This window comes from Hyperolius riggenbachi, chromosome 1 (genome assembly GCF_040937935.1).
Source record: "Hyperolius riggenbachi isolate aHypRig1 chromosome 1, aHypRig1.pri, whole genome shotgun sequence".
Taxonomy (NCBI): domain Eukaryota; kingdom Metazoa; phylum Chordata; class Amphibia; order Anura; family Hyperoliidae; genus Hyperolius; species Hyperolius riggenbachi.
Genome location: NC_090646.1, coordinates 470,386,876 through 470,414,531, shown reverse-complemented (window position 1 = coordinate 470,414,531; position 27,656 = coordinate 470,386,876). Strand labels below are relative to the sequence as shown.

The 27,656-nt window shown below is 42.1% G+C and overlaps 1 protein-coding gene and 1 long non-coding RNA gene across 2 annotated transcripts in view; both read left to right on the top strand.

Annotated features, from left to right (window-relative positions):
- Window positions 1-27,656, top strand: part of LOC137521346 (uncharacterized) — a 485,899-nt gene that overhangs the window by 79,408 nt on the left and 378,835 nt on the right. The window lies entirely within an intron of this gene.
- LOC137561796 (uncharacterized) lies at window positions 16-27,656 on the top strand. The gene is made up of 5 exons (XM_068273157.1): window positions 16-83; window positions 9,681-9,808; window positions 14,317-14,728; window positions 24,074-24,129; window positions 27,558-27,656. Exons 1-5 carry the CDS (start codon window positions 47-49, stop codon window positions 27,654-27,656), a joined length of 732 nt encoding a protein of 243 aa, XP_068129258.1. The 5' UTR covers window positions 16-46.

Genomic DNA, 27,656 nt, shown 5'->3' with positions numbered 1-27,656 from the left:
TTCTAATCACACACTCAAGAGTAAGCTTACTATAGCTACGCTTAGAATGGTCTGGGGATTTGGAAAACCTGAACGATTATTAGGTATGTTCCATTTTGTCTTGTGCTGCAATACTGTTGTCCTACATATGTGACATACATTGTCACGTATAACGTTAGATCTCCTTGTACATTTTTATTTGACGTTGCTGTCTGCCAAAATGACAAACTGACTTTATACTATGCAACCTTGCTGTGCTTTCAATATCTTGACCTTATATCTTCCAAATACACAAATATTAAAGTTAACTTTAAAGGGAGACTCTAGTCTGAACTTTTTAGCTTTGAATAGATTTGGGTAAAGGGTACAAATCCCAATTAAAGTGTCCTTTTTTTGTTTTCATTTCTTAAGATGTTATCTCATTCTCTATGTTGTTGACAGGAATTATGACAGGTAATAAAGAGCACACCCCCTAACAGGAACATTGTCAGTAATTAATACCTGAAGATATTATCTTTTCCCCCAATTTATGTAATTACACTTATAAACAGATTTAGCTTGAGGTCACAACAAAATAGCACTGAGCATTGAATTAATATTACTGTATATATAACTTTGTACTACTGAAGAAAAAAACTGAACTCTTCTCGGAATTTTAAAGATCTATTTAAACCAAGATGCACTGCTCACTACACTGACTCACGGGGTTTTTCCCACAGTAATGAAAATGTTTGACTTTTTCTGCAAACTGGAAGTCAACAAAATTGTGTATTCTTAGTTTTGGATATACTGAGCATGTCTATTAAACCAGAGATAATTCATAACATATTCTATTTGACATGAGCTTCAAATCTATTGACAAACTAGCAAAAACTAGAACATTCACGATCAGTATTTAAACAAAATATCAACTGGTCATTGATGGAGAATGCCAGTTTTTATTTAAAAAGTGCAATGCTGACACATCTCTTACAGAGCTAGATTAACCGCAAGGCAAACTTAGGCAGTTGCTTAGGGCTTGGAGAGAGTCTAGGGGCCTGGTGAATGCTAGCACCCACCAAATCTTATACAAAAAAACAAACATTATTTAATCAAAACTAGTAAAGCATAAGCATTTATTTATAACTGTTAACCTAGTTAAATTAGAAACAGGAGCCTGTAAGATAAAAGAGGAAAATTTGGTGGGCCCCTGTTTTTTTCCTTAAAGCACACCTGGAGTGAGGGGGATATGGAAGCGGACATATTTATTTTCTTTTAAAGTGGACTTGAATTCTTGCACAGGACAGAAGGGAAAGATAAGGAAATGCACCCTGTATGTATTTAGAGAGTTTAGCCTGTCTAATTCCCTCTCATTTGTGTCTAATCACAGAATGTAATTTAATCTCTCCCCTGTGTCAGCTGACTGCCACAGCAGATAAGCTCATATGAAAGCACAGGATGTTAACAATACTGTATGTCTGCTTTCATGAAAGCCGGAAGTAGAAACTATGTAGATTTATTTTAGGATGTGCATCAGCTGTAGCAAAGAAACCATTTTTAAGCTGTATGAAGTTCTGAGTTCAGGTCTGCTTTGAACATTGCAAATTGCCTGACTGTTCTGTTAATCCTCTATCTCTAATCCTTTTAAGCCTGGTACACACTTCCAATTTTCATTGGCCACTGATTGGCCAATTTAACTACTTCCATGCAGTATGAGAGTTTACCTGTAAAATCTGTTCATAGTATTCAAAATCTGTTGACCCTTATAATACATGGAGGTGGTAAAATTGGCCAATCATTGGCCAATCAAAATTAGGAGTCTGTACCAGGCTTTAGCCACAGACTCTGAACAAGCAGATGAGATGTTTCTGACTGAAGTCTGACTGGATTACCTGCATGCCTGTTTTAGTTGTGTGATTCAGACACTTCTGCAGCCAAAGAAATCAGCAGGACTGCCAGACAACTGGTATGGTTTAAAATGAAATAAATATGGCAGCCTCCATATCAGGATCAGCATGACTACCAGGTAACTGGTATAAATATAGCAGCCTCCATATTACCCTCATTTCAGGGTTCCTCTGCTGGCAAAATCAGCTGCTTGAGTAACCAGTGTAAACTACTTGACGGCAGCTGTGTACTGACTTAGCAAGATCCAGTGGGAGAGTTAGCCAGGATGTTTATGTTAAGTTGCAGTTTATATTGACTAATGATGGTATGGTCATCTGCTATTCCTATTATCATTTCCTAATACTTTTATCAGACACTTCTACGCACTTTGTAAATTATGACATAATATGTAATGTCATCAGTGTCTAAATCAATAACAAGACTGCTTTTAAAATATATTGGTAAATTCCATCTATTCATAGATAATGGAGAGCACATTTCTCAAACTATTTTTTTTGCAAAAAAAAAAAATGGCAGCACTCTTAACCTTTTAGCAGCCCTGCACAAGTAGTCTAGTTTTAGACAACTCGTGTCAGGGCAACGTCCGGAGATGGAAGAGGGTTGATGGAAAAACCTTAAAGAAATCCAGAGCTGAACTATTTATTAAAAACAGGGGCAGCAGGCATGAATTAGATTCCATTCTTATGCCCACCGCTCCCCCCATTCTCCTATGTCCCTCTCCTTTGTAGTCTAAATCCTCCGCCGCAGCTCGGTCCAGGTCTCCGGAGTCGGGCGGTAGTGCACAGGCAAGCAGGCCAGAAGTGCTCTGCATGTGCACTCAACGGCACGATTACAGCATTGTACCATCGTGCACATGCGCAGAGTGCTCCTGGCCACATGCCTGTGCAGTTCTGCCCAACTCTGGACTGAGCTGCAGCAAAGGATTTAGACTACAATGGAGGGGGACGGAGGAGAAAGGGGGGGGGGCATAAGAATGACATCTAATACATGCCTGCTCCCCATCTTTATAAAATAGAGAGAGAGAGAGGCTCCCTATTGATTCTTTCATTTGGCACTGCTATTGGCCTGATGAAGCAGGCTCAGGCCTGCGAAACGCGTTGCCTGTGCTAAATAAAAAATCTTTTGTTATACACAAAGATTTCGTCATTGAGGTAAGCCACCTCATATTATTTTTTCGTTTTTAAGCAGTTTTTAGATGCTTTTATCCAACCAGGGCGCCTCTTTCCCACTATTGTCTTTAATAAATAGTTTAACTCTTGTATCCTTTAAACCAAACTAGACCTGTGGGCTGGTTCACACTACTAGTGCTTTTTAAGCTCTAGTGATTTGTAAAGCTCTTGCCAATTTAATGCTATGAGTTATTAAAAAAAATACATCAATTAAGTGAGAACTCACACATTACACCAGTGAGAGGTTTTAAATTCACTGGCGCTGCTAGTGTGTACCAGCCCTGACTCATGCTGGCGGCAAAGGGCTACTGCTAAGCCTCTTAAAGGCACATACTGTGCTCATTACAGCAAAAAAGGCGTTATTGAGGTTTAGTTGTAGCTGTCACTTACCAAAACTTCCTCCTTCATCATTATCATTACCTCATACTTCCTTGGTGGTTTATATGAATGGTTTCTTTCCTTCCCACAAAAAAAAAAAACCTCTAAAATAACCTGAAAATCTGAACACACCAAAAACTGCAACCTTTTATTTCTACCTGCTTCCCAAAAATAACCCCTTGTTTTCTATTATCTGATGCTGAAACTTCAAGAAGGACAGTCCTTGTTATATTTTTAATGTCAACATCTCTATATGTCTCTATCTGTCAATGTGCAGCATATGTCAATGTCTCTATATGTCTCTATCTGTCAATGTGTAGCATATGTCAATGTCTCTATATGTCTCTATCTGTCAATGTGCAGCATATATCAACATCTCTATATATCTCTATCTGTCAATGTGCAGCATATGTCAATGTCTCTATATGTCTCTATCTGTCAATGTGCAGCATATGTCAATTTCTCTATATGTCTCTATATGTCAATGTGCAGCATATATCAACATCTCTATATGTCTCTATCTGTCAATGTGCAGCATATGTCAATGTCTCTATATGTCTCTATCTGTCAATATGCAGCATATATCAACATCTCTATATGTCTCTATCTGTCAATGTGCAGCATATATCAACGTCTCTATATGTCTCTATCTGCCAATGTGCAGCATATGTCAATTTCTCTATATGTTTCTATCTGTCAAAGAGCAGCATATGTCAATTTCTCTATATGTTTCTATCTGTCAAAGTGCAGCATATGTCAATTTCTCTATATGTCTCTATATGTCAATGTACAGCATATGTCAATGTCTCTATATGTCTCTATCTGTCAATGTGCAGCATATATCAACGTCTCTATATGTCTCTATCTGTCAATGTGCTGCATATGTCAATTTCTCTATATGTTTCTATCTGTCAAAGTGCAGCATATGTCAATTTCTCTATATGTTTCTATCTGTCAAAGTGCAGCATATGTCAATTTCTCTATATGTCTCTATATGTCAATGTACAGCATATGTCAATGTCTCTATATGTCTCTATCTGTCAATGTGCAGCATATATCAACGTCTCTATATGTCTCTATATGTCTCTATCTGTCAATGTGCTGCATATGTCAACATCTCTATGTGTCTCTATCTGTCAAAGTGCAGCATATGTCAATGTCTCTATATGTCTCTATCTGTCAAAGTGCAGCATATGTCAATGTCTCTATATGTCTCTATATGTCAATGTGCAGCATATATCAACGTCTCTATATGTCTCTATCTGTCAGTGTGCAGCATATATCAACGCCTCTATATGTCTCTATCTGTCAATGTGTAGCATATGTCAATGTCTCTATATGTCAATGTGCTGCATATGTCAACATCTCTATGTGTCTCTATCTGTCAATGTCAATATTGTAAGTACCAATTAACCGCAAAGATCTGGGATCTTTGTATAAATTGTGGGAGGATGATGGGTGAGGGGTAGGTTTGCAATTTGATGACCCAATGGTCATCAAATTGCAAACCACTAATTCACCTATCATCCTCCAACAATTTATACAAAGATCCCAGATCTTTGCAGTTAATTGGTACCTACAATATAGTGTAAAATAAGTAATATTGTTATTGATACAGTGGTGTAGGGATCACCCTAGCAGCTGCTCATGGGGGTGTACCTATACTGTGGGGACTACTTCTTGCTATCTATATAGGGGACCCTATGGCTACCTATACTGAGGGGACTACTTCTGGCTACCTATACGGGGGTCATCACTGGCTACCTACACTGGAAGAGGGGGGGCACTAATCCTGGCTACCTATGCTGGTTAGGGGAGCTACCTATAAAGGAGTCTACCTAGGGGTTTCCTCTGGCTACCGTTACTCAAGGGCTACCTAAGGATGGGGGGGGGGGGGGCTTGCTACCTAAATTTGGTGTGTTGGGTTGTTGTAATATGTTACTTCCCTGGCTGTGTGTTGGGAGCTGTATAAAAAGAAACTATATATATAAAAAAAAAAAAAACGTGGGATCTTTGTGAAGCACAGTTGAAATGGTCCACTGTGGATATTCATTAAAATGCAATCCTGTCATTTGGCATTATGGAGCTAAGGGTCTGTAATTGTCTGTTATATAACATTGGTCTATGTAGTCAGTCAATGATGAAATATTCTCTTTATTATAAAAAGATGAGCAGCAGTTTTAACATGCCGGAGCATGGAAATATTGCAAAACAGGCAGAAATAATAAATAGTGCTATAGACAAAGGATATGATGACTAATAGACTAACTTCTACAATGCTTCCAAAGAATGTGACTCAGACCTATATGACCAGCAATGCCATGCAATCACTGAGGCTGTGCACAGCGGATGTGTAGCAATGACATATAAGAACAATTTCGATATTGCTCACGTCTGAAGCTTGATATCGTAATCAATGGCATACACATATACACCGTCTCATACACACTATTTCACACACTAATACACATAGTAGTGAATGTATTTAAAAGGCATTTGTCAACTGGCAAATGTGATATTGATCTAACGCAGCTATAAAACACTTCAGCATACTCTAGCTGACGGTCCCAACTGGGTGTTGTTCCACACGGTTGGGAAACAGTTTCTTGACAGGAAAACCACCAAGACATTCATTCAAATGAGCCATAAATCTCCTCCTTGCAGATACTTGTCAGAGCAACATTCACACCGTATGCAGTCATTCACATTCACTTACACTGTATGCAGTCATTCACATTCACTCACACCGTATGCAGTCATTCACATTCACTCACACCGTATGCAGTCATTCACATTCACTCACACCGTATGCAGTCATTCACATTCACTCACACTGTATGCAGTCATTCACATTCACTCACACCGTATGCAGTCATTCACATTCACTTACACTGTATGCAGTCATTCACATTCATTCACACCGTATGCAGTCATTCACATTCACTCACACCGTATGCAGTCATTCACATTCACTTACACTGTATGCAGTCATTCACATTCATTCACACCGTATGCAGTCATTTACATTCACTCACACCGGATGCAGTCATTCACATTCACTCACACCGGTTGCAGTCATTCACATTCATTCACAGCGTATGCAGTCATTCACATTCATTCACACTGTATGCAGTCATTCACATTCATTCACACCGTATGCAGTCATTCACATTCATTCACACCGTATGCAGTCATTCACATTCACTCACACCGTATGCAGTCATTCACATTCACTCACATCGGATGCAGTCATTCACATTCACTCACACCGGATGCAGTCATTCACATTCATTCACAGAGTATGCAGTCATTCACATTCATTCACACTGTATGCAGTCATTCACATTCATTCACACCGTATGCAGTCATTCACATTCACTCACACCGTATGCAGTCATTCACATTCACTCACACCGGATGCAGTCATTCACATTCACTCACACCGGTTGCAGTCATTCACATTCATTCACAGCGTATGCAGTCATTCACATTCATTCACACTGTATGCAGTCATTCACATTCACTCACACCGGATGCAGTCATTCACACCGTATGCAGTCATTCACATTCATTCACACTGTATGCAGTCATTCATATTCATTCACACTGTATGCAGTCATTAACATTCACTCACACTGTATGCAGTCATTCACATTCACTCACACCGGATGCAGTCATTCACATTCACTCACACCGGATGCAGTCATTCACATTCACTCACACCGGATGCAGTCATTCCCATTCACTCACACCGTATGCAGTCATTCACATTCACTCACACCGTATGCAGTCATTCACATTCATTCACACTGAATGCAGCCATTCACATTCATTTACACTGTATGCAGTCATTCCCATTCACTCACACCGTATGCAGTCATTCACATTCACTCACACCGTATGCAGTAATTCACATTCATTCACACTGAATGCAGTCATTCACATTCACTCACACCGTATGCAGTCATTCCCATTCACTAACACCGTATGCAGTCATTCACATTCACTCACATTCTATGCAGTCACTGCTAAAAGTTGATGTGTAGTAACAAAATAACAGGGAATTGTGAGAGAACGCGGAAAAGCCGCCGCGTGTGCTGCTGAGGAGGTGGCGGATTCTGCGTTCAATGCAGCGGTTTGCACGCGGAAGCGTGCGTCTGGTAACAGGGCAGAACGCGGAAAAGCCGCCGCATGTAACAACAGTAAGGCGGCTGCTTCCACGTCCAGCACGGCGGTTTGCACGCGGCAGCATGTGTCTGGTGTGGCTGAGTCTGTTAGTGCACACAGGCTTAGGAATACGCGCGCGCACGCTGAGAGGCAGAACTCTTATACTGGGCAAGGAGAGATCAGCTGATCATGCCGATCAGCTGACTCCAGAGCAGGTTACTATTGGTTGATCGATTAGGGGTGGTGCCGGAGAGCACTACTCCATATATAGTTACTGCTGGCCAGTCTCAAGTTGTCTGCCGTTGCGAACACTACGTGGAAGCACTCAGACCTTAGTCAGATCCAACAGTGAGTTTGAACCAGGTGGACCTGGTAATTCACACTGAGCCAGATTACTTGTACTGTTATTCTGTTTATGCTTAGACTAGTTCCAGGGTGTAGAGACCACGGAACTCCCACCCAGATTAGGGAACTTGTGTTATCCATCTGTTATACTTCAGACTAGTTCCAGGGTGTAGAGACCACGGACCTCACACCCAGACTAGGGGACTTGCGTTATCAATCTGTTATTAATCAGACTAGTTCCAGGGTGTAGAGACCATGGACCTCACACCCAGACTAGGGAACTCGCGTTATCAATCTGTTATTCATCAGACTAGTTCCAGGGTGTAGAGACCACGGACCTCACACCAGACTAGGGAACTTGTGTTATCTATCTGTTATTCATCAGACTAGTTCCAGGGTGTAGAGACCAAGGACCTCACACCCAGACTAGGCATTGTTGATATCTGTTATGACTTACTGCTTTCCTGACTATCCCTTTGATCTCTGATTCGGTACCTCGCATATCTGATATTCCGTTGCCAGACCCTGCTTGCCTAGGATACCGAATCAGCCTTCTGTCTTTGCACTTAATCTGTCCGTGTGTTGCCGACCAGGCGTGCCCGACCTCGAGAGCTATCTCTCCTCTTAAGAGATAGTCTCCAGATCAGATAGTGAAATCCACCTTCAGGTGTCACTCACTCTCTGGTCCTTCCTATCTCCAGCCTGACTCCACCCCTTGGAGAGTCTCAGGCTGCTGGAAGGTTCCTGTGCCCTCAAGAGCAGTATTCCTTTACTGCCTATGATCACCTGCTCAGCAGGTGCATTACTCAAAGTACTACTGTTACACCAAACACTCACATACCTATAGGTGTCCAGAGGTTAGCAATATATCTGTATTATCAGTGATTCTGCAGATCATCAATAATCAGGTATATATCTGCATTCTTGGTGATACTGCAGAGCACCAATAATCAGATTCTCTCTGAGTGCTGACACCATTCGTTACAGGAATGAGTGGAAAGCATCAGGAGCAGTGTGTTTCTCAAACCTCTTCTCAGCAACAGTGCATGTTTTGTAGGTTACACATCACATGGTCAGCTGGGGCTAGTGTCTTGTCTTGGTAATACAGATGAACCACTTGTATGAAACATCCCCAAGGTGCTTTAGTTTTCCAGAGCCAGAAAATACCTGTTTTAGTGTTCTAGAGCCAACAGGTAATGTGTGGTGAAACTTCTTCTTCAGCCTCATGCAAGGTTTCTTGAATAGAGAAGCCTATATGAGAAACATAAGTCTAAAGGTGGCCACACACCATACAATTTTTTAAATATCTGTTCAATTTAAGAATTGCAATCAATTTTTCTGACTGATTGTATCATTTCAAAAATATGACCAATGCACCACACATGTATGTTCAATTTTTCCCCCAATTATGATAAAAATGATTGGAAACTCTGACAAAATTGCAAGGGTATGTATATTAATAAATTGACAATCCAACACACACCATACAATCTTTAGAATGATTGAAGAAAAATATCTGGCATTCCGGATCGATTAAAATAGAAGAAAACGGGAAATCCGATCGGATTTTTCAGTCGAATGAAAAAAAAGCTTTAGATTTTTTTGGGAGATCCGATCGTTTTTATCGAATTACCGTAAAATCGGATCATTTTATTGTATCGTGTGTGGCCACCTTAAAGCTAAGGCACTTTTTTATGTCACAACATCAAACTTAAAATGTAAGCAATAGAATCATTGTTTTGTTTTATTTCTCAGGTTTCCTTTACGGGATCTCAATGCTACTCGCTTTTCCAGTGCACTGCAACAAAAATGCAACCATCGAGCAGATCTATAACAAAGCAAAGGAAATGCAACATTATGCTGAACAGCTTGCCGACAATTCTGTAAGTCCAATTTACCGTGGGTGCCTAAGACTTGGGTGGAATGTGGGCACAAGCATGACCATAATATCCAGCGTGATTTCACAGAGCATGCTGGGAGAGATTGTTCGGCTACACATGTTCTTTCTTTATCTCTAAAGTGTGCTTTGCTTTACACACCCACACACATTTTCTGCTGCAATGTACATGTGAAAGTGCTGCATGGCAATTTGGGCAAGATATTGCCAATAGTAGAATATTAGAAATATCACTGATATTCTACTATCACCCCATTTTATTGTATTCTCACACTAACCTCCCCCATCTATGGCTAATGTTAACCTGCTCCCTACTTATGCCTTACACTAGCCTTCCCTCACCTATTCCCAACATTAACACTGATGCTATCCAACACTGCTAACAGCACTTACCATTGCTACCCGGAGTTAGGATACACAGTAGCCAGACTCCACCAATGACATCACCGTAGTCACCGCCACTACTTGGTGTCATCACCACTACCCATTTTTCTGGACACAGTAGCTGATCTCTGGTGCTACTGCTGCTAATATACAAGGATTTGGGTACATGGTAGCTGAACTCCTCCACTGCAGTCAGCTAGAGCTTGGCTACATGGTAGCTGAACTCCAGAGCTACCACTGCTAGCCAGTGTTTGGCTATACTATGGCTGAACTCTGGCACATCCAGCACCAAAATTACCTGCCGTAGCCACTAACTCAAAGACTTAACATTGGTGCCTATGGGCCATGAATCATGGTGTAATTATTTGTTACTCTGCATTATGGCATCCTCTGTAAAGCGGTTTGGGGAGTGTTCAGTCTAGAATGCTGTGCATATTGGCCTTTATCCAATTGTCTTTCTCTCCTGAGTTTTTTTCAAAGATGGTAATTATTCATCTCATCTTAAAAATAACTTTTCAGCACTTAGCAGTTGAAAGTGTACTACAAAGTACAGTGAGATGCAAAAGTTTGGGCAACCTTGTTAATTGTCATGATTTTTCTGTATAAATCGTTGGTTGTTACGATAAAAAATGTCAGTTAAATGTGTCATATAGGAGACACACACACAGTGATATTTGAGAAGGGAAATTAAGTTTATTGGATTTACAGAAGGTGTGCATTAATTGTTTAAACAAAATTAGGCAGGTGCATAAATTTGGGCACCACAAAAAAAGAAATGAAATCAATATTTAGTAAATCTTCCTTTTGCAGAAATTACAGCCTCTAAACACTTCCTGTAGGTTCCGATGAGAGTCTGGATTCTGGTTGAAGGTATTTTGGACCATTCCTCTTTACAAAACTTCTCTAGTTCATTCAGGTTTGATGGCTTCCGAGCATGGACAGCTTTCTAACTCACACCACAGATTTTCAATTATATTCAGGTCTGGGGACTGAGATGGCCATTCCAGAATGTTGTACTTGTTCCTCTGCATGAGTGGATTTTGAGCAGTGTTTAGGGTCGTTGTCTTGTTGAAAGATCCAGCCCCGGCGCAGCTTCAGCTTTGTCACTGATTCCTGGACATTGGTCTCCAGAATCTGCTGATACTGAGTGGAATCCATGCGTCCATCAACTTTGACAAGATTCCTAGTCCCTGCACTGGCCACACAGCCCTACAGCATGATGGTACCACCACCATATTTTACTGTACGTAGCAGGTGTTTTTCTTGGAATGCTGTGTTGTTTTTCCTCCATGCATAACGCCTCTTCTTATGCCCAAATAACTCAATTTTAGTTTCATCAGTCCACAACACCTTATTCCAAAATGAAGCTGGCTTGCCCAAATGTGCTTTATCATACCTCAAGCGGCTCTGTTTGTGCTGTGGGCGAAGAAAAGGCTTCCTCTGCATTACTCTCCCATACAGCATCTCCTTGTGTAAAGTGCGCCAAATAGTTGAACAATGCACAGTGACTCCATCTGCAGCAAGATAATGTTGTAGGTCTTTGGTGCAGGTATGTGGGTTGACTCTAACTGTTCTCACCATTCATCGCTTCTGTTTATCTGAGATTTTTCTTGGTCTGCCACTTCGAGCCTTAACTTGAACTGGTCTTCCATTTCCTCAATTTGTTCCTAACTGTGGAAACAGACAGCTGAAATCTCTGAGACAGCTTTCTGTATCCTTCCCCTAAACCATGATGGTGAACAATCTTTGTCTTCAGATGATTTGAGAGTTGTTTTGAGACCCCCGTGTTGCTACTCTTCAGAGAAAATTAAAAGAGGAGAGAAACTTACAATTTACCTACTTAAATACTCTTTCTCATAATTGGATTCACCTGTGTATGTAGGTCAGGGGTCACTGAGCTTACCAAGCCAATTTGAGTTCCAATAATTCGTTCTAAAGGTTTTGCAATCAATAAAATGACAACAGTGCCCACATTTTTGCACCTGCCTAATTTTATTTAAACAATTATTGCACACTTTCTGTAAATCCAAAAAACTTTATTTCACTTCTCAAATATCACTGTGTGTGTCTCCTATATGATATATTTAACTGACATTTTTACAACCAACGATTTATACATGAAAATCATGACAATTAACAAGGTTGCCCAAACTTTTGCATCCCACTGTAGTTAAAAAAAGTAATACCAAACTTGTTTGGGCATTTTCTTCAATGGTGGGAGCTTTAAAGGTATTTTATTGATAAGATTTTAAAACATTTCCTTGGAGAAAACTCAGGAGAAAAGTTAATAGGATATGGGCCATTCTCTCTAGCGCTAGCAGGGGCATAACTACAAGGGAGCGGCCCCTGTGACCGCAGGGGGGCCCAGAGCTGTAAGGGGGCTCCAACTACTACTTCACTCCCTCCAATAGAGAGGTCCATCCTTCAGATCAGGTGTTTTTGAAGCTACACTTGTTATGGGTGTGAAGATTATGATGTCCACACTTGTTTTAGGATGCTTGTAAGATGGACCCCAGGCTGTGAGGGTCACCAGGGATAGGTGAGGGAAAAGGTCTGAACATTGGAGAGCCCGCAAAGTTTTGCTTGGGGGCCCACATGATTTGTAGTTACGCCCCTAAGCGTTAGGATGTATACTGTAGGGCCTATTCTCAAACTGATTTGTGCCTGTCAAACGGGTCAGTATATGCCCTAAACTTCACATCACTAGCAGCAGTGTAGAGAAATATTCATCAGCACAAACAAGGTTGTGCACTAAGAGTGTGACTAATCAACTGTCTTCTGTAAACAGATTTACTGAAATCATTACTTTATAGAGACACATATATAAAATATCTTGGCATTGAAAAGTTTACCAAAATAATAACTCTGATTGACACTTTCTGCTGCATATGACTTATTAGATATAAGAATTGTCTTAGTGCTAGCAGCAGTTACATTTGAAGCTGCTTTTGAAAGTGTTTATTGCAAAGTTTAAATTCAGGTTTTTTTTTTATTTTGAGTAGCAAACCACAGCTCCATAGTAAGACTGCTGAAATGTACCATACTTCAATAGCAAAACTGATAATTTAACGTATCAATCTCAAATTATAAAGTGCTCATTACAATTTCCACATTTAGAAAGAAAAATGGAAAACTAGAATGTATTCATCTTTGCACTTACAATAAAAACAGATGCATCCTATGTACTGGTTCATATCATTAAGGATACATGCTTAATTTACAGTGTACCTTAGTCCTTGTACACCATGCTAGATGTTTCTTGGCTGAAGGCAGGCAGCCGGGTCCAGCATGTATATGGAGTGCTTGGTTATCTTGGCTAAGCACAGGCTGGGTACAATGTCCACCTCCTCACCTCTTCCACTCAAAGGGTGGAGGCCACTGAAGATGCAAGCGGATGGGTAAGGAGAAAGGGGGCTTACTGAAAGTCTGGAGGAGAGAGAGTTAGGATACTGAGAATGAAGGGGGGGGGGGTGCGGAGAGAGGGGTTTATAAAGAGCCTGCAATGGGGACTGAAGGCTATTGTGGCTAAGGGGGGAGAGAGGTTACTGAGGTTGCTGGGGAGTATAGAAGGGGCAGACTGAGGACAGTGAGGAAAGAGTGAGAAGGTGACCTCTTAAATCTACTGCTCTGCTTTTCTCTCAGGGTGTGGGTCTTGTTCTGGTGCAAATATCCATGCTGTGCTGGTCAATGCCTGGCTCCAGTTGGGGCGGAGCTTCACACCGGTCTGGGGTTGGAGTTTCAAAGAGGCCTCTGCACCCCTTTAAAGAAGAATATTGTGGTGCCCTGAGTGACAACTCAGGGCAAAGGCCAGCCCTGCATAGATACAACAACTCAGAGATGCCTATATCTATTGGATTTGCCATAAATATACCATATGGTGCAGTGGCAGACATGTGGACAGGACACCCCAAAGAAAGCCACCACTTAGGTTCAGAATTTTAGACTCCAACTCTTCAAGAGCAGGTGAATATGGATAGTAAAAAACTAGTATTGAGTTTTTCAAGTCAGCGATAAAACTAGCATGCTCATAATAAGATGTAACATAACTAAAATAAGACTATCTCAAAGTACAAAGAAATTGAATATTGACATTTTCTTTCTATTTTTTAGCTAACAGAACATGGTCTATCTAAGAGTGAATGTTCTCAGCCCCTGCCTTGGTTTACAAAACCAGTGATGAATAATTTCAAGAACAAGACTGCGTTACTGAAAGAGTTGGAGCGGAACTTGCTACGTTTCTACAACGCCTTTGATGCCTTGCTGCATGATGATGAAATCCACACAGAAGAATTATCACACACGGAAATGATCCAACAAGCTATGAGAAGCATTGAAGCACTGCGATCCAACATCCAAACACTTATAACAAAACGGAATACTGCGGATACTGACGTGGATTTACCCCCAGCAACCATATACGAAAAAAAGGTGTATTGTTGTGTGATATCACATATTTACAAAGATTCCTTAAGCAATGTCACTGAGGAATTAGAGAAAGTGCTTCCAAATAGAAGGAAGAGAAGTAAGCGTAGACATTAACACTAAGCAAAATGGTAAATCTGAGGTTTCTTGCACTTCTTCCATGTGCCAAATAGTTTTACAAAGAAAGCTGCTGCCTTTATTGGTCGGAAACACTGAGGATTTTTATTTATACAAAGCGTGAAAATGACAAGAACTGTTCTTTACCAGCTACTAGAGGATGACGGTAAAAGGCTCTAAGACAATGGTTTCACCATATCCTACATTGCATCATTTTACCGCTGTAGCAAATTATTTCCTTGCACAAGGGATTAACAGCTGCCTAGAACTTGATTGTTAAAAAGACCTGTGTTAAACCTGAACATCAGGAGCCTTGCATGTGGTGCTGAAATTCATAATCAGAGACTACCTTCAATGACAACTGCAAGTAAACACAAAAGGGGACTCCGAGAGCCAATATACTGTAGTATGTTGAGATGTAAAATGGGGGTTATGTGAACACAAATGAAATATACTCACAAACAAGGGTTGCCAATTAGGCTACCACTTTGTAGGCAGGTGGGGAGATTAGACCTGACTCCACTCAGGTTACGAAGTCGCTCTCTGTAGATCAGAAAGAAAAGGCAAACACCCCTCCACAAAGGGTGCAATATACTGACAGTTTGAATAGAGGCGCCAATACAGGATACAATTTGTTTAAAGCTTTTTAAAAGAGGAGGTAGTGGTGGACTTACCTCCTCAAAGTAGACATAGATTCTGTTGATTAATAGTCAACAATAAAATGATTCAGTTACTCCAGTGCTCTGTGGTAAGTCCACCAGTACTTCCTCTTTTAAACAGCTTTTAACAAATTTTATCCTGTATTGGCGCCTCTGTTCAAACTATCAGTAAACTGCAAGTAAAATTTGAAGATATAACTAGCTCAATTATTATGTAAAATTAGCACTTAAGGACCTGAGGCAAGAAAGACTGGGAAAGAGTGGGACACAGTGCATGGAAATTATACTGGTCCTATTGCCAGGACAGCACTACCCCTTACACTATTAATGCAATGCGCATTGCTAGGACAATGTGCACATTGCCATGGTGGCATGGTACTAACAGTGTAATGGACAGTATTCCTTTCGCATTATTACAGGTAAAATTGTCATGCAGTAGTAGTACCTGCACATTGCAAATTTACCGGCCTTTCCTGCATCATTCCTATTGTCTCACCCTTTTCGGCACCCAAACATCTGCTATTGTGATGAATGGCTTTACTGTTCAATGTGCACCCTTAGTAATGCCAGTGAAGCTGCTGTTACATTGTTCCTGACTGGAGTTGCTGAAAACATTATACGCAGTCATCAGGGGGAGTCTCTGACTACAGTGACTGCTCAAATTGCTTGCTGTAAACTATATATTGTCTGGGATGGTATGCAAGACCTTCAGGCTAGCTAAAAATGTTACAGAACTAAACCAATTATGGAAACAGGGGTAGGAAGATGAAGTTTTTTTATGTGATTATATAATAATTATTAATAATAATTTATAAAGTGCTAACATTTTCCATGGTGCTGTAGAGAGTAAGAGACAAATATAGGCACACAAAAATATAGACAATTGTATACACAAAATACATAATACAAAATTGGTGGGCACAATAGTAATTACTTTCAAGACAAAAAAAATGCTGAGAACCCGGCCTTCATGAGCTCACAATTTTAAGGAATAAGGAGGAGACAAGAGGTATGGTAATATGTGTGTACTTAGAGGCAGTGTGTTTTTAGGTTATATTTAATAGGGATCGTAACGTGGTCAAAGGTTCAAGAGGAATGGCCTAAGTTAGAATGAATGCTTGTATGAAAAAAGTGAGTTTTAAGGGAGCGCTTAAAGATTTTAAAGGTTGGAGAGTGTGTTTTGAAAGGAAATTCCAAAAGAGAGGTGAGCCTCATGAGAAATCTTGTATATGTGAATGAGAGGAGGTAATACTTCTTTTGTTTTTTGGTTGTTTTTTTTTAAAGCTGCACACATATGGTAATAAGGAAAGTAGAGATGTGTGTCGCTACAAAGAGAACAACGTATGATACGAAAATGAAGAATATATCCAAAACCACCAATCAGACTAAAACTGTCATTTCTTAGCTGAGGGGTAGAAATTGCAAACAAATAGCCTGGTACAGAAGCTGAGGATACAGGGACTAGGGGAATTGTGTGTATGTGGATAGAGAGCTGCTCTGGACTAAAAATCTTAAGGTTTAGAGGACAAGAACCAGGGGAAAAATGTATACTAAACCTGGTGCATCCATGGTGCAGGGCGCCTTGTAGATGTTTTTCTCCAATTACTGTGCCCCCTTGAACCTCTTGTATCCCCCCTTGTACCTCTTGTGTCCCTCTGTGTCCTCCTCTGTCCCCCCTTGTGTCCTCCTCTTTGCCCCTTTGTGTCCTTCTGTGTCCTCTGTTGTCCTCCATTGTGTCCTCCTCCGTGCCCCTTTTTGCCCCTTTGTGTCCTTGTTTGTCCCCCTGTGTCCCTTTTTATAGGTAAAATAATCAGAAATTAGTATAGCGTGAACCTTCTCCATTTACGTTACTTATCAGAAAGGTGTTTACCATGAGGCTACCTGTGAATGGCAAAACAGTGACACTGTCATAACATGACTGTCAGGCTAATAGCACTTTGTTTAAATTCCACTTAAAGTCACAGCAATATTTTTTTTAACTCTAGGCACTTTACTAAGGCCAGTGCACACCAAAAACCTCTAGCAGATCCGCAAAACGCTAGAGGTTTTTGAAGCAGATTTCAGAGCGATTCTAGGCATGTTTAGGGAGGTTTTCTAAACATGCCTAGCGTTTTTTGGAGCGTTTTTGTGCAGCACATTTCAAATATTGTTACAGTAAAGCTGTTACTGAACAGCTTCTGTAACAAAAAGTCTGGAAAACCTTTCTGATCTAGCGTTTTTCAGAGCAGTTTTCCACTTTCCTATACTTTACATTGAGGCAGAAACGCCTCAGAAATCTAAAAAATGCTGCAGCCCCCAAGTTTGCATTTGTGGAAAAAACGAGCTGCTCTGGTGAGCACCAGCTCATTCACTTTCATTAGCCAAGCGGTTTTCCCCCTGCAAGCGTTTTAAAAAACGCTCCAGAACCGCTCTGGTGTGCACCAGCCCATAGTGTGTAAAGAATTGAAGAGAACACAAATATGAGAAATGATTGTAGAATTGTAGTTGTAGAGATTTATTTTTAATTTGAATTGTAAATGCTATTCTCATTGCCAAATATTTGCTATTGTATTTGTTATTTATAGCTTATTTAAAAGAGAAACAAAAAAAATCAGATTAAAACCATAAGATTCAAGAGGAACTGAATGGTGAATTAATAATATGTCACACCTTGAGAATCTGACTAAGCCAAAAAAAGAATATAATGTCAGAACTGTCTGTAACTCTGCAGTTTTTTGCAGGAGGTGGGATTTTTTTTCAGTAGTCTGCAGAGCAAATAACATTTCACTTCTGGTATCCAGAGGTTTATTTAGAAGATGCCTATTTTAGACAATTCTTAGTAGACAGACTTCAAAGTGAAAAGGATGGCCTATAAAGCTGCTTATTGAAATGTGATCAATGCAGGGAAAAAAAGGTGTCCAACTACCCCCATAACAGGCCACACAGCTTGGGTGCTAAATGGGAATGCTCATACCAGTTTCCATTGTGTTACTATAACCGTGCTAAAGCTAACTGCCATCTTTGCAAACATACCTATAGTGAAGTCTATGGCTTACCATTGCAGCCAGTGTTTATATTAAAAGGATAGACATACTTGAAAGGTAGATGTAATATTAAGTACACTGTGTAAAGTCATGCATTGAGATCCAGGTAATCCTATTCATACAAACCTCCTCCCCCCCGCTGTTAAAGAGGAACTCCAGTGACATATAGTAGACTATAGTCAATTAATGAGGATACCCACTTTTCTGTAGTTTTCCTGGTTTCAGCATTAGAAACACTTCCTAATATCTATATATTGCTGTGAGTTGGTATGTAGCCCCATCCCCTTAGTGTTGTTTAGCCTAAGTTATTTGTAATTCTCCCCAAAGCATTCTGGGAGAGCAGGTACTGTTTCTACTGACTTTGGTACTCACAGTAAACAAACATTCCACAGTGACGCACCTGCCAGCAGTAAAGATGGTGCCACCTGTGATCATTTTCAGAATGTAAATTAGGGTAATGAAAATGTTTACAATGGGCAATCATTGACTAAGTAATTTATAAAGTAATATTGTAAAAATAAGCCATGGTTTTCATTATAGTATATTCAGTAGCATTCCTCTTTAACCTGTATGCAATGGCAGCCATCATGAGCCTTGTGCTCACATCAGCCAATCCAGTGTTTACTTAGAGTGCATGGTGCAGCACCACAGATACCTCTTCATTTATTTCAGTGGAGAGATGGACTGTTGTGATTCAGAACTGTAGAGTGACTGGATTGAGCACTGTGATACAAATATGTGAACAAACTCCACACTACTGTTAGTGCCAAACTCCTGGTACCTGCAGGAGTAAACTGTTGGGAGCAGGTATTGGTGGCAATGGTGGATGAGAGGGGAGATATCAGATAGTGTACATTAAGACTGCACCAATCTTTTTTTTTTTTTTTTTTAATAAAATTGATATCACTATTAAGGTACTAATAATTCAGTTCAGTACAGCATCAGGAATGTAGCAGGCATTTGGACTAGGAAGTGTTAAAAGTCTGCTAAGAGAACTGCCTAGGCAATACTGTGGTGTGATGTAACGAAGTTGTTGTTTGCACAACTGACAAACGTAAAGTAGTAAGATGCTTACTGGTTATTTTAAAGAACAGTGCAATACAGAGAAATATAAACGGTTTTATTTATTTATGTCATTTCATGTATTTAACGGAAAACATGTTTAGCACTTACTTTAAAACCAAAGATGTGGAATGTTGATTGATATTATTTATGAATTGTAAATATTCATTTTATATATTAAATCTATTATCCTAATTTTAATTATTTATTATTATATTTAGGTTTTTTCAATGTATAATGAACATAAAAAAATAAAGTTTAATAATGAACAAACATTTCCTCTGCTGTCCATGTATGTAGGTAACGTGTTTGAGAAAAATGTAAATATGTTGGGGAGGGTGATGCTGTGATGGATGCTGAAGCTGCTTGCCTCTTTCCATATCCACAACAGAAGCAAGCAGAATTGTCTCCAATGTGTTCTTACATTATCTTTAGCTTGAACCTTGAACCCTACCTGCAACAAACATGATGAAGCATACATTCCACTGATCATAGAAGTTACAGTTTCGTGATTAAAATAGAACGTTATGTATATTTTCTTAGATTTAATAGAGCCACCACCACTTTACTCAAACAACTGAAAGGCTTTGACACTCACGGAGGTGCTATTTGTCAAAATAAATGCAAGTGAAGCAGTTTCTCAAAGCAGCCAATCGGAACCTCTGATCCATTTAACAGGTGAAACCTGATTGGGTACTCTAGCCTCTAAGTTCTCAACATGTGCTACTCATACCCCCTGGGAGGTCTTCTAATGGCCAGAGAAGCAGTGATGAATAGTCAGGGACTTTCGTCACTGACCATGCCCAGGAATGTAAGTATTGATGGTTAAGGACAGTGGCAAAGCACTATTTGTAGAATATGTTTCTTGTTGGGTAGTGTACTGTATCTGGCATAGGAGACCAGGATTAAAATCCTGGCTGAAGCCGATATCTATTCAGTAAGAAGCCCTTGGGCAAAACTTCCTAACATTGCACAGTGGCCTATTAAGCACACCGTTGGTGGCTGCAGCTCTAAGGAGAAAAACACTATACAAATGTTAGCATTATTATATCCACATTACATTAACATTACAAGCAAAAAAAAATGACCAGCACTTGCCGATTCTTAAAAAGCAGGTTATTTATTCATAAAAAGTGTGAACAAAGAATAGCCATGACATCCGGTCTTCCACAATGTAACTATAGCTCAGTAGTAGTAATAGCTCTTAGCTGCATACAGATGCATAAAGATAGATCTCCTCAAGGATAGGTTACGGCTTCATTGCAGCCCAATTCTGCTCGCAACGGACTGTCGCCATTTCGAACGGATCAACCGTTCTTTGTCAAGTGATAGCATGTCACCATTATCTGCCTATACCCTATTTATACCCCTCCCCCCTAAGCCATGACCAATCACTACAGAGGTGGACCTGATGGAGAACTGGGAGCACCATCCAATCACATATCTGAACAAGAAAATTCAAAAAAGGGCGCCCAAAAACGTCAAATGGGAGTATCCAGAACGTTACATCCTCCAATCACAAGACGGTGCGTCGAAAACGTCGCACTAATGCGTCAAAAAGGTTGCATTGACGCGTCAAAAATGTCGCACCATTACCACGTAAGACGCATTGACGTCATCCGTCAAAAAACGTCACATCAGCCGCATGCGCCTGCGTAAATTGTAATAAGTGCCATCTAGTGGATACAAAGGAGAATGCACATCAAGAATTGTTTTGCTATAAACTCTCATTGACCACCAATAGGCATGTGAGTCCTACTGGACACATTAACACTGCCATTATTAGGTTTTTAGAGAGATAGCCAGGGCCGGATTTACCATAAGGCACTGTAGGCACGTGCCTACAGGCGCCTTAAAGGTCAGAGGCGGCTCCTTTATGTGAGGGAATACTGGGGAGCACAGTGTGACTCATCCCTGTCCCAGCCGGTTCGCTCTCCCGCCCGCTCCACGTGATCGAGTCTCCCCTCATCAGCCGCATGGGAGCGCAATGTAATTCATGCTTGCCCAGGCCGGGTCGCTCTCCCGTCCGCTCCGTGTGTTCGGTTCTCCCCTTAACATCAGCCGATCATGCCTGCCCTGGCCCGCTCGCCATCTCGGCTGCATTAGAGCGCAATGTTAATCATGCCTGCCCTGGTCCGTTTGCTTTCCCGCCCGTCTCAGCAGCATTAGAGTGCAATATTAATCATTCCTGCCCTGGTCCGCTTGCTCTCCCGTCGCTCTCAGCGTGATTGGGTCCCACTAGTTGGACGAATGTCTGCGGCGGCTGTTGATTTGCCCTTGGACTGCTGTGCACTGCATAGTGTTTGTGGGCATGAAGCGGCCACGGGGGAGAACACGCTGGTCGCTTCTGTAAAAATGTACGTGCTGCCGGGAATCATAGGCATGGTAAGGGGGAAGCCCGCACTGGCCGAATAACTTCTCTGCTGCATGCTGCAGGTGCCCGGCATTGCAACCACGTGTGGGGAAGCAGCTGCTTTCTCCATCGGCAGGTCAGTCCTTTTAGTGCTGCAGCCCCAGCCGGAAAGAGCTTGTGACAGAGTGATACCTGCGACACAAGTGTTTGGTGATGTATTTATTTTTCTCCTTTCTATCTGCTTAAATGAGGTGGGGGGGGGGGGGGGGGGTTTCTGTGTGTGCACGTGACGTGTCATGTGTGTGTGCATGAGTGTCTGTGTGCATGTGTTTGTGTGTGTGCGCGCATGTGTCATGTGTGTCTGTGTGTGTGCATGTGTGTGTGTATGTGCATGCATGACTGTCTGTGTGTGCACGTGTCATGTGTGTGTGCATGAGTGTCTGTGTACATGTTTGTGTGTGTGTGCGCGCGCGCATGTCTCATGTGTATCTGTGTGTGTGCATGAGTGTCTGTGTACGTGTGTGTGTGTGTATGATTGTCTGTGCACGTGTGTGTGTGTGTGTATGAGTGTCTGTGTGTCTGTGTGTGCATGTGTCATGTGTGTCTGTGTGTGTGCATGAGTGACTGTGTACGTGTGTGTGCATGCATGAGTGTCTATGTACATCTGTCTGTGTGTGTGCATGAGTGACTGTGTACGTGTGTGTCTGTGTGCATGTTTCGTGTGTCTGTGTGTGTGCATGAGTGTCTGTGTACATGTGTCATGTGTGTCTGTGTGTGTATGTGTGTGTGCATGTTTTTCTGTGTGTGTGCATGTATGTCTGTGTGTGTGCGCATGTGTGCCTGGCCACATTCTGCTTGGGGAAGGGGGACAGGGTATTGCCTGGGGCTATTTAGTGCCCTAAGAGGGAAAGGAGGTTGGAAGGAGGTAGGCTTTATGGGGGGGGGGGGTTGTCTAGGCCCTAGACTCTAGGGTATACTATATAGGGTTTATACAGGGTGGCACTGGCACGCAAAAGAGGGGTCCTGCTTCCTGCCACGAGCATGACTTTACAGGCAAATGCTGGCCAGTCCCTGTGCGCCTCTTGTCAATCCCTTCTGTGAGTCCTCTCTGGCTATATTAAAGCCTGTGTCACTTGTATTTGCCGCTGTATGGCTATTGCTCTCATACGCAAATGCAAGCGATACAGGCTTCAATAAAGAGGGCACCCACAGCAGGGATAAAGCAAGAGGTACACAAGAACAGGCTGGCTGACATTTGCCGGTAACTTGCGCTCATGACAGGCCGCTGGGCCGGTCTTTTGTGCTCCACCCTGTACTTTAACAGGCAGGGGAGGGGGATGCTGCCTAGGCCACAGTAAAGATTTATAAGGGGCAGGTAGCATCTAGACCCCAGGCAGAAAGTGGCATAACCATTGCCTCCACTAGTCCTGTGAATGCAGAGGGGCCTGGGGACTAACAGGGCCCACCTCTCTTCCCCCATCCAAATAGCAGAACAGCGGCGAATAAATACCAACTTCAGTTCTGGGTCATCTTGTCTTCTTCACTGCTGCCATTCATGCTGCTGCATTCCTCCATCAGGGTTTGAAATGCATGTCATGTGACATCGGGAGCCTATGTAGAAACATTGCTGCATGCTGAATGGCTGCAGTGAATAGGAGACTTGAGTACCTGGACTTTGAGTAGGTATTTGTGCTCTGCTGTTTGGATGGGATGGAAGAGGTGACACCCCCTCCCTTCCTTTTCACCGTAGTGCCTGGAGATTACATTTTATACTGACCACACAGAGGAAAGGGGGAGCAACCACCTAATAATTGTGTACCCACTATTTACCACTGATTGTCATCTGTCACCTGCTGCTTTTCTAACTGTTATGACCTGCTTAGTACTAAAATCTACCATCCACTGTCTGCCCTTGTATTATCTGGTTGTTGTTGGTAATGTTGGCCTATGTTTGGTTAATTGTGTGTCATTAGTAATATCAGCATATTGTTGGTATACTTGTCTTTGGCAATATCTGCATTACCTTGTATGGTTTTATTTCATAAGGGATGGGGGCGTGACTGGGTGGAGGCGTGGCCTGTGCTGATGGGCGGAGTTTAGGGCGCCAGAACTTCTGTGCCTATAGGCTCCTGAGCTTTAAATCCGGCCCTGGAGATAGCAAAGCAAAAATGGCAAAGCCCATAGGTATTGTGTACTATTGTACGTTAAATTCTCCCATTTTGTTCTCCTAGAACAGTGGTTCCCAACCCATGTGTCGCGACACATACATGTGTCGCGGCAACGTCGGGTATGTGTCGCCGTTCTGCCTTTGGAGTCCAATAGTAGGCATTAAACCACGGAGGAGATGGCTGTAGTATTTCTGCCACTCCTCCAACGGTGGATCCAATCATGTGCTAGCTGTTGAGACAGGGACGCGACAGGTGGGCGGGCATGTTACATCACACCCCCAGCAGGTGATTAGCATAAAACTTAGTATACTAGTAGAGTGGGTGGTTTTGATAGGTCTTTCTTGCTCATTGGTGAGAGCTACGATGTGGTAGAGGGGTGGGCGGTTCCAGAATGCTCCCTTGAGCCTATTATCTTGGCTCTTATTTTACAGTCCCCACGGCACTGTAGCACTATGGGTAATGTAGTTTGGGACCACATGATCACCCTCCTGATTGAATCAGATTACAGAAGCTAGTGCCCCATGCACTGACAGCGGGAGTTTGTGAACAGTTGTGGACTCATAGCTGGCTGACTAAATGTAAGTACCTGTTTTTTTTTTTCTCCTTTAGCACAATCAATCTGTACTTGAAGACTATGCATATTAGAGGTGGGCAATTCTAGTCAGGTTCGGGGTGGGAATGAGAACATTATGTCTGATACAGTGGTTTCACAGCTTTAGCTTGGGTGATGGTGTCTGTTGCATGTATTTAGGGGCAGTTCAGCTTGTTGAAAGGCAGACTGAGATACAGCCTCCATATGCTACTTTTTTAATAAAAGAGCTATGTTTTAAAGAGCTTTAGTTATTTGGTTGTGGCAACCAGATCTTTGGACTGTAGCATGGCCCCAGCTGCAATTACTATGCAGCAATCACTATCATTAGCATTGTACCAGTAGCAGCAGTTATCACTGTGTCAACAGCAGCAGCAATCACTGATTAGCAGCTACCACTATTAAATCCGAAACTAGATTGTGGCGCATTGAAAAACAAATGATTTTTATTAATATTCGTGAAAGGCTCTAGGCTTTATTTTTAAGGTATTTAAGGATAATGTGTTTTTTTAAATCCATTTTGTCACTATTATTAGTATTTTTCTATTATACGTATTTGATGTGTCACGGAGATCTGAACGTTTGGCGTGATGTGTCACGACTTCAGAAAGGTTGGGAACCACTGTCCTAGAAGATAAAAGAGAATTTTATTATAAACATTTTATAAAAACGGGGAATAAGGGAATTAATAAAAACAATAGCTAATTGACAAAAATAGTGAAAAATATTTGCAGAGAGGGCTGCAATATGGCAAATAACCTTCACAGTATTTAATAAAGTTAAATCACAATACTGGTAACAGATCATATTCTCGATTTAATCCCTGAGGATGCAGAGTCCCCAACTCTCTGACCCACCAAGCTTCTGTTTTTAACAGTAATTTTAGATGATCCTCACCCGTCCTGGGTCTATGAATCTGCTGCAACACCTGAAACTGTAATGATGCCACTCCATGTGACCTTTCTGTCGAATGGGTGGAGACTGCCTGTTCCTTTCGTTTTTTCTAATTGCGAATTTATGGGCGGAGATTCTGTCCTTCACCCTCTGAGTGGTCTGACCCACATAAAGTAACCCACCTGGGCACTTTATACAATAGACTACAAATTTAGAGTTACAATCGAAAAAACCTTTTAGTGGGAATTCATTTCCACTCAGAGGGCAGGGCTGCCATCAGAAATTTTGAGGCCCCTCACACATCATCAGGCCATGGCCCCCCCACCCCTCCCTAGGCCCACTCACTAGTTGCTGTGCCCGCCAACCCCACCCCCGTGTCCGTGAGGGAAGTGCGCTGTGACAAAAAATTTAAGTGGCTCCAAAACTGAAGAAAGCGGCATGCACAGCATGATGTGACAAAAAGTGGGCGATACCATGGCATGTGGTGGGTGGAGCCAAATACTAGCAAAATACAGGTAGTCCCCGGTTAACAAATGAGATAGGGACTTGTAGGTCCGTTCTTATCCTTTATCCGTTCTCTTTTGTACCCTCTTTTCTTTCTGTGGCTCTTTTGTCCCCCACTGTCTTACCTCAGTTTGTGCCCCTCTTTTGTGTCCCTCTGTGTGACCTCATGTTCCCGTCTGATCTCTTTTCTCCCTGTGCCTCTTTTGTCCGCCTCTGTTCCCCCCGTGCCTCTTTTATCCCCCTGTGTTACCTCTTGTCCCCTTCTGTCTCAGCTCATCCCCCTGCCCTAGCCAGGTATAGGTGCCCCCATTATAGGTAGCCAGGTATAGGTTCCCTCAGTATAAGTAGCCAGCTATAGATGGTGCCCCAGTATAGGTATCCTGGTGTAAATGCCACCAGTATAGGTAGCCTGATATAGCTGGTGCCCCAGTATAGGCCAACAAGATACAGATGCCTCCAGTATAGGTATTCAACTATAGGTGGTGCCCTGGTATAGGTAGCCTGGTATAGTTGCCCCCAGTATAGGTAGCCTGGTATGGGTGCCCAGTATAGGTTAGCCAGGTACAGGTGCCCCCAGTATAGGTAGCAAGCTATAGGGGCCCCAGTATAAGTAGCAGAGTATAGGTGGTGCCCCAGTATAGCTAGCCAGGTATAGTTGGTAGCCCAGTATAGGTAGCCTGTAGCCAGATATAGGTGGTGCCCCAGTATAGCAAGTCCGCTGTAGCGGGCTCACTCATCTGCTCCCCATGTTCAAGCACTGATGTCACTCTTCTCTCAGTGCTGGTTAGTGAGCCACAGGCCCGCAGCCAGCACATGCGGCCCTTACAGCGCTCTGGGGGGCCCAGGGCACCCAGAAGCACTGGGCCCCTCAATGCAGTGTCAGTTGACCCCCCGGATGGCTGCCCTACTCAGAGGGTGTCGGACCGAATCACCACCCAAAACATTCCCGCACTGTGTGCAATCTCTGCATGGAAAAGTACCCCTTCGTCTTACACCTGTTACACTATCCCTTGAAGGGCCCAGATCTGACCTCACCAACTTGTAGCTAAGGGAGGGTGCCCGTCTGAAGGAGAACAAAGGAGGATCCCTAATTTCAGGAACCCTCGGAAGGCCTTACCTCAGAATGGGCCATCTCTGTTGTATAATTCCCTTAATCTGATTTGAAATTGTACTGAACCTTGAGATAAACGGAATTCTGCCACTATTCTCTTTCCTCTTTTTCTTTTTCCCACCCCTCTGGCCCTTATCCCTCGCTTTCAGAACCCCTTCCGGGTAACCCCTCTCTCTGAATCTGTCCCTCAGTTTCTCCACCCGCAGATCACATGAGTCAGGATTGGAAACTATTCTTTCAACCCTCAATATTTGGGACTTAGGGATTGCACTCTTCAAAGATAACGAATGAAAGGAGTCAAAGTATAGAGTGGAATTTCTATCCGTTGGTTTCCTAAAGAGATCAATATCAAACCTTCCCTCTCCACACTTGACTCTGACATCCAAAAAATCAATGCAGCTGTCACTGACGTGTGATGTTAACTTAATAAAAGGATACTTTCCGTGCAGGTCCAGGATAAAGGCATCAAGGCTCGAATGTGGCCCCACCCACAAAAGAAAAACATCATCAATATTTCTTACCCACATCCTCGCATAAGCATGGAATAA

What these genes read in the sequence shown, in the direction of transcription:
- LOC137561796 (XM_068273157.1), top strand. Translation starts at nt 47, where the DNA reads ATGGTCTGGGGATTTGGAAAACCTGAACGATTATTAG. An exon ending in AAAACCTGAACGATTATTAG is followed by an intron (nt 84 to 9,680) that starts GTATGTTCCATT and finishes TTTATTTCTCAG; the next exon opens with GTTTCCTTTACGGGATCTCA. An exon ending in ATGTGTCGCGGCAACGTCGG is followed by an intron (nt 24,130 to 27,557) that starts GTATGTGTCGCC and finishes CTTTCCGTGCAG; the next exon opens with GTCCAGGATAAAGGCATCAA.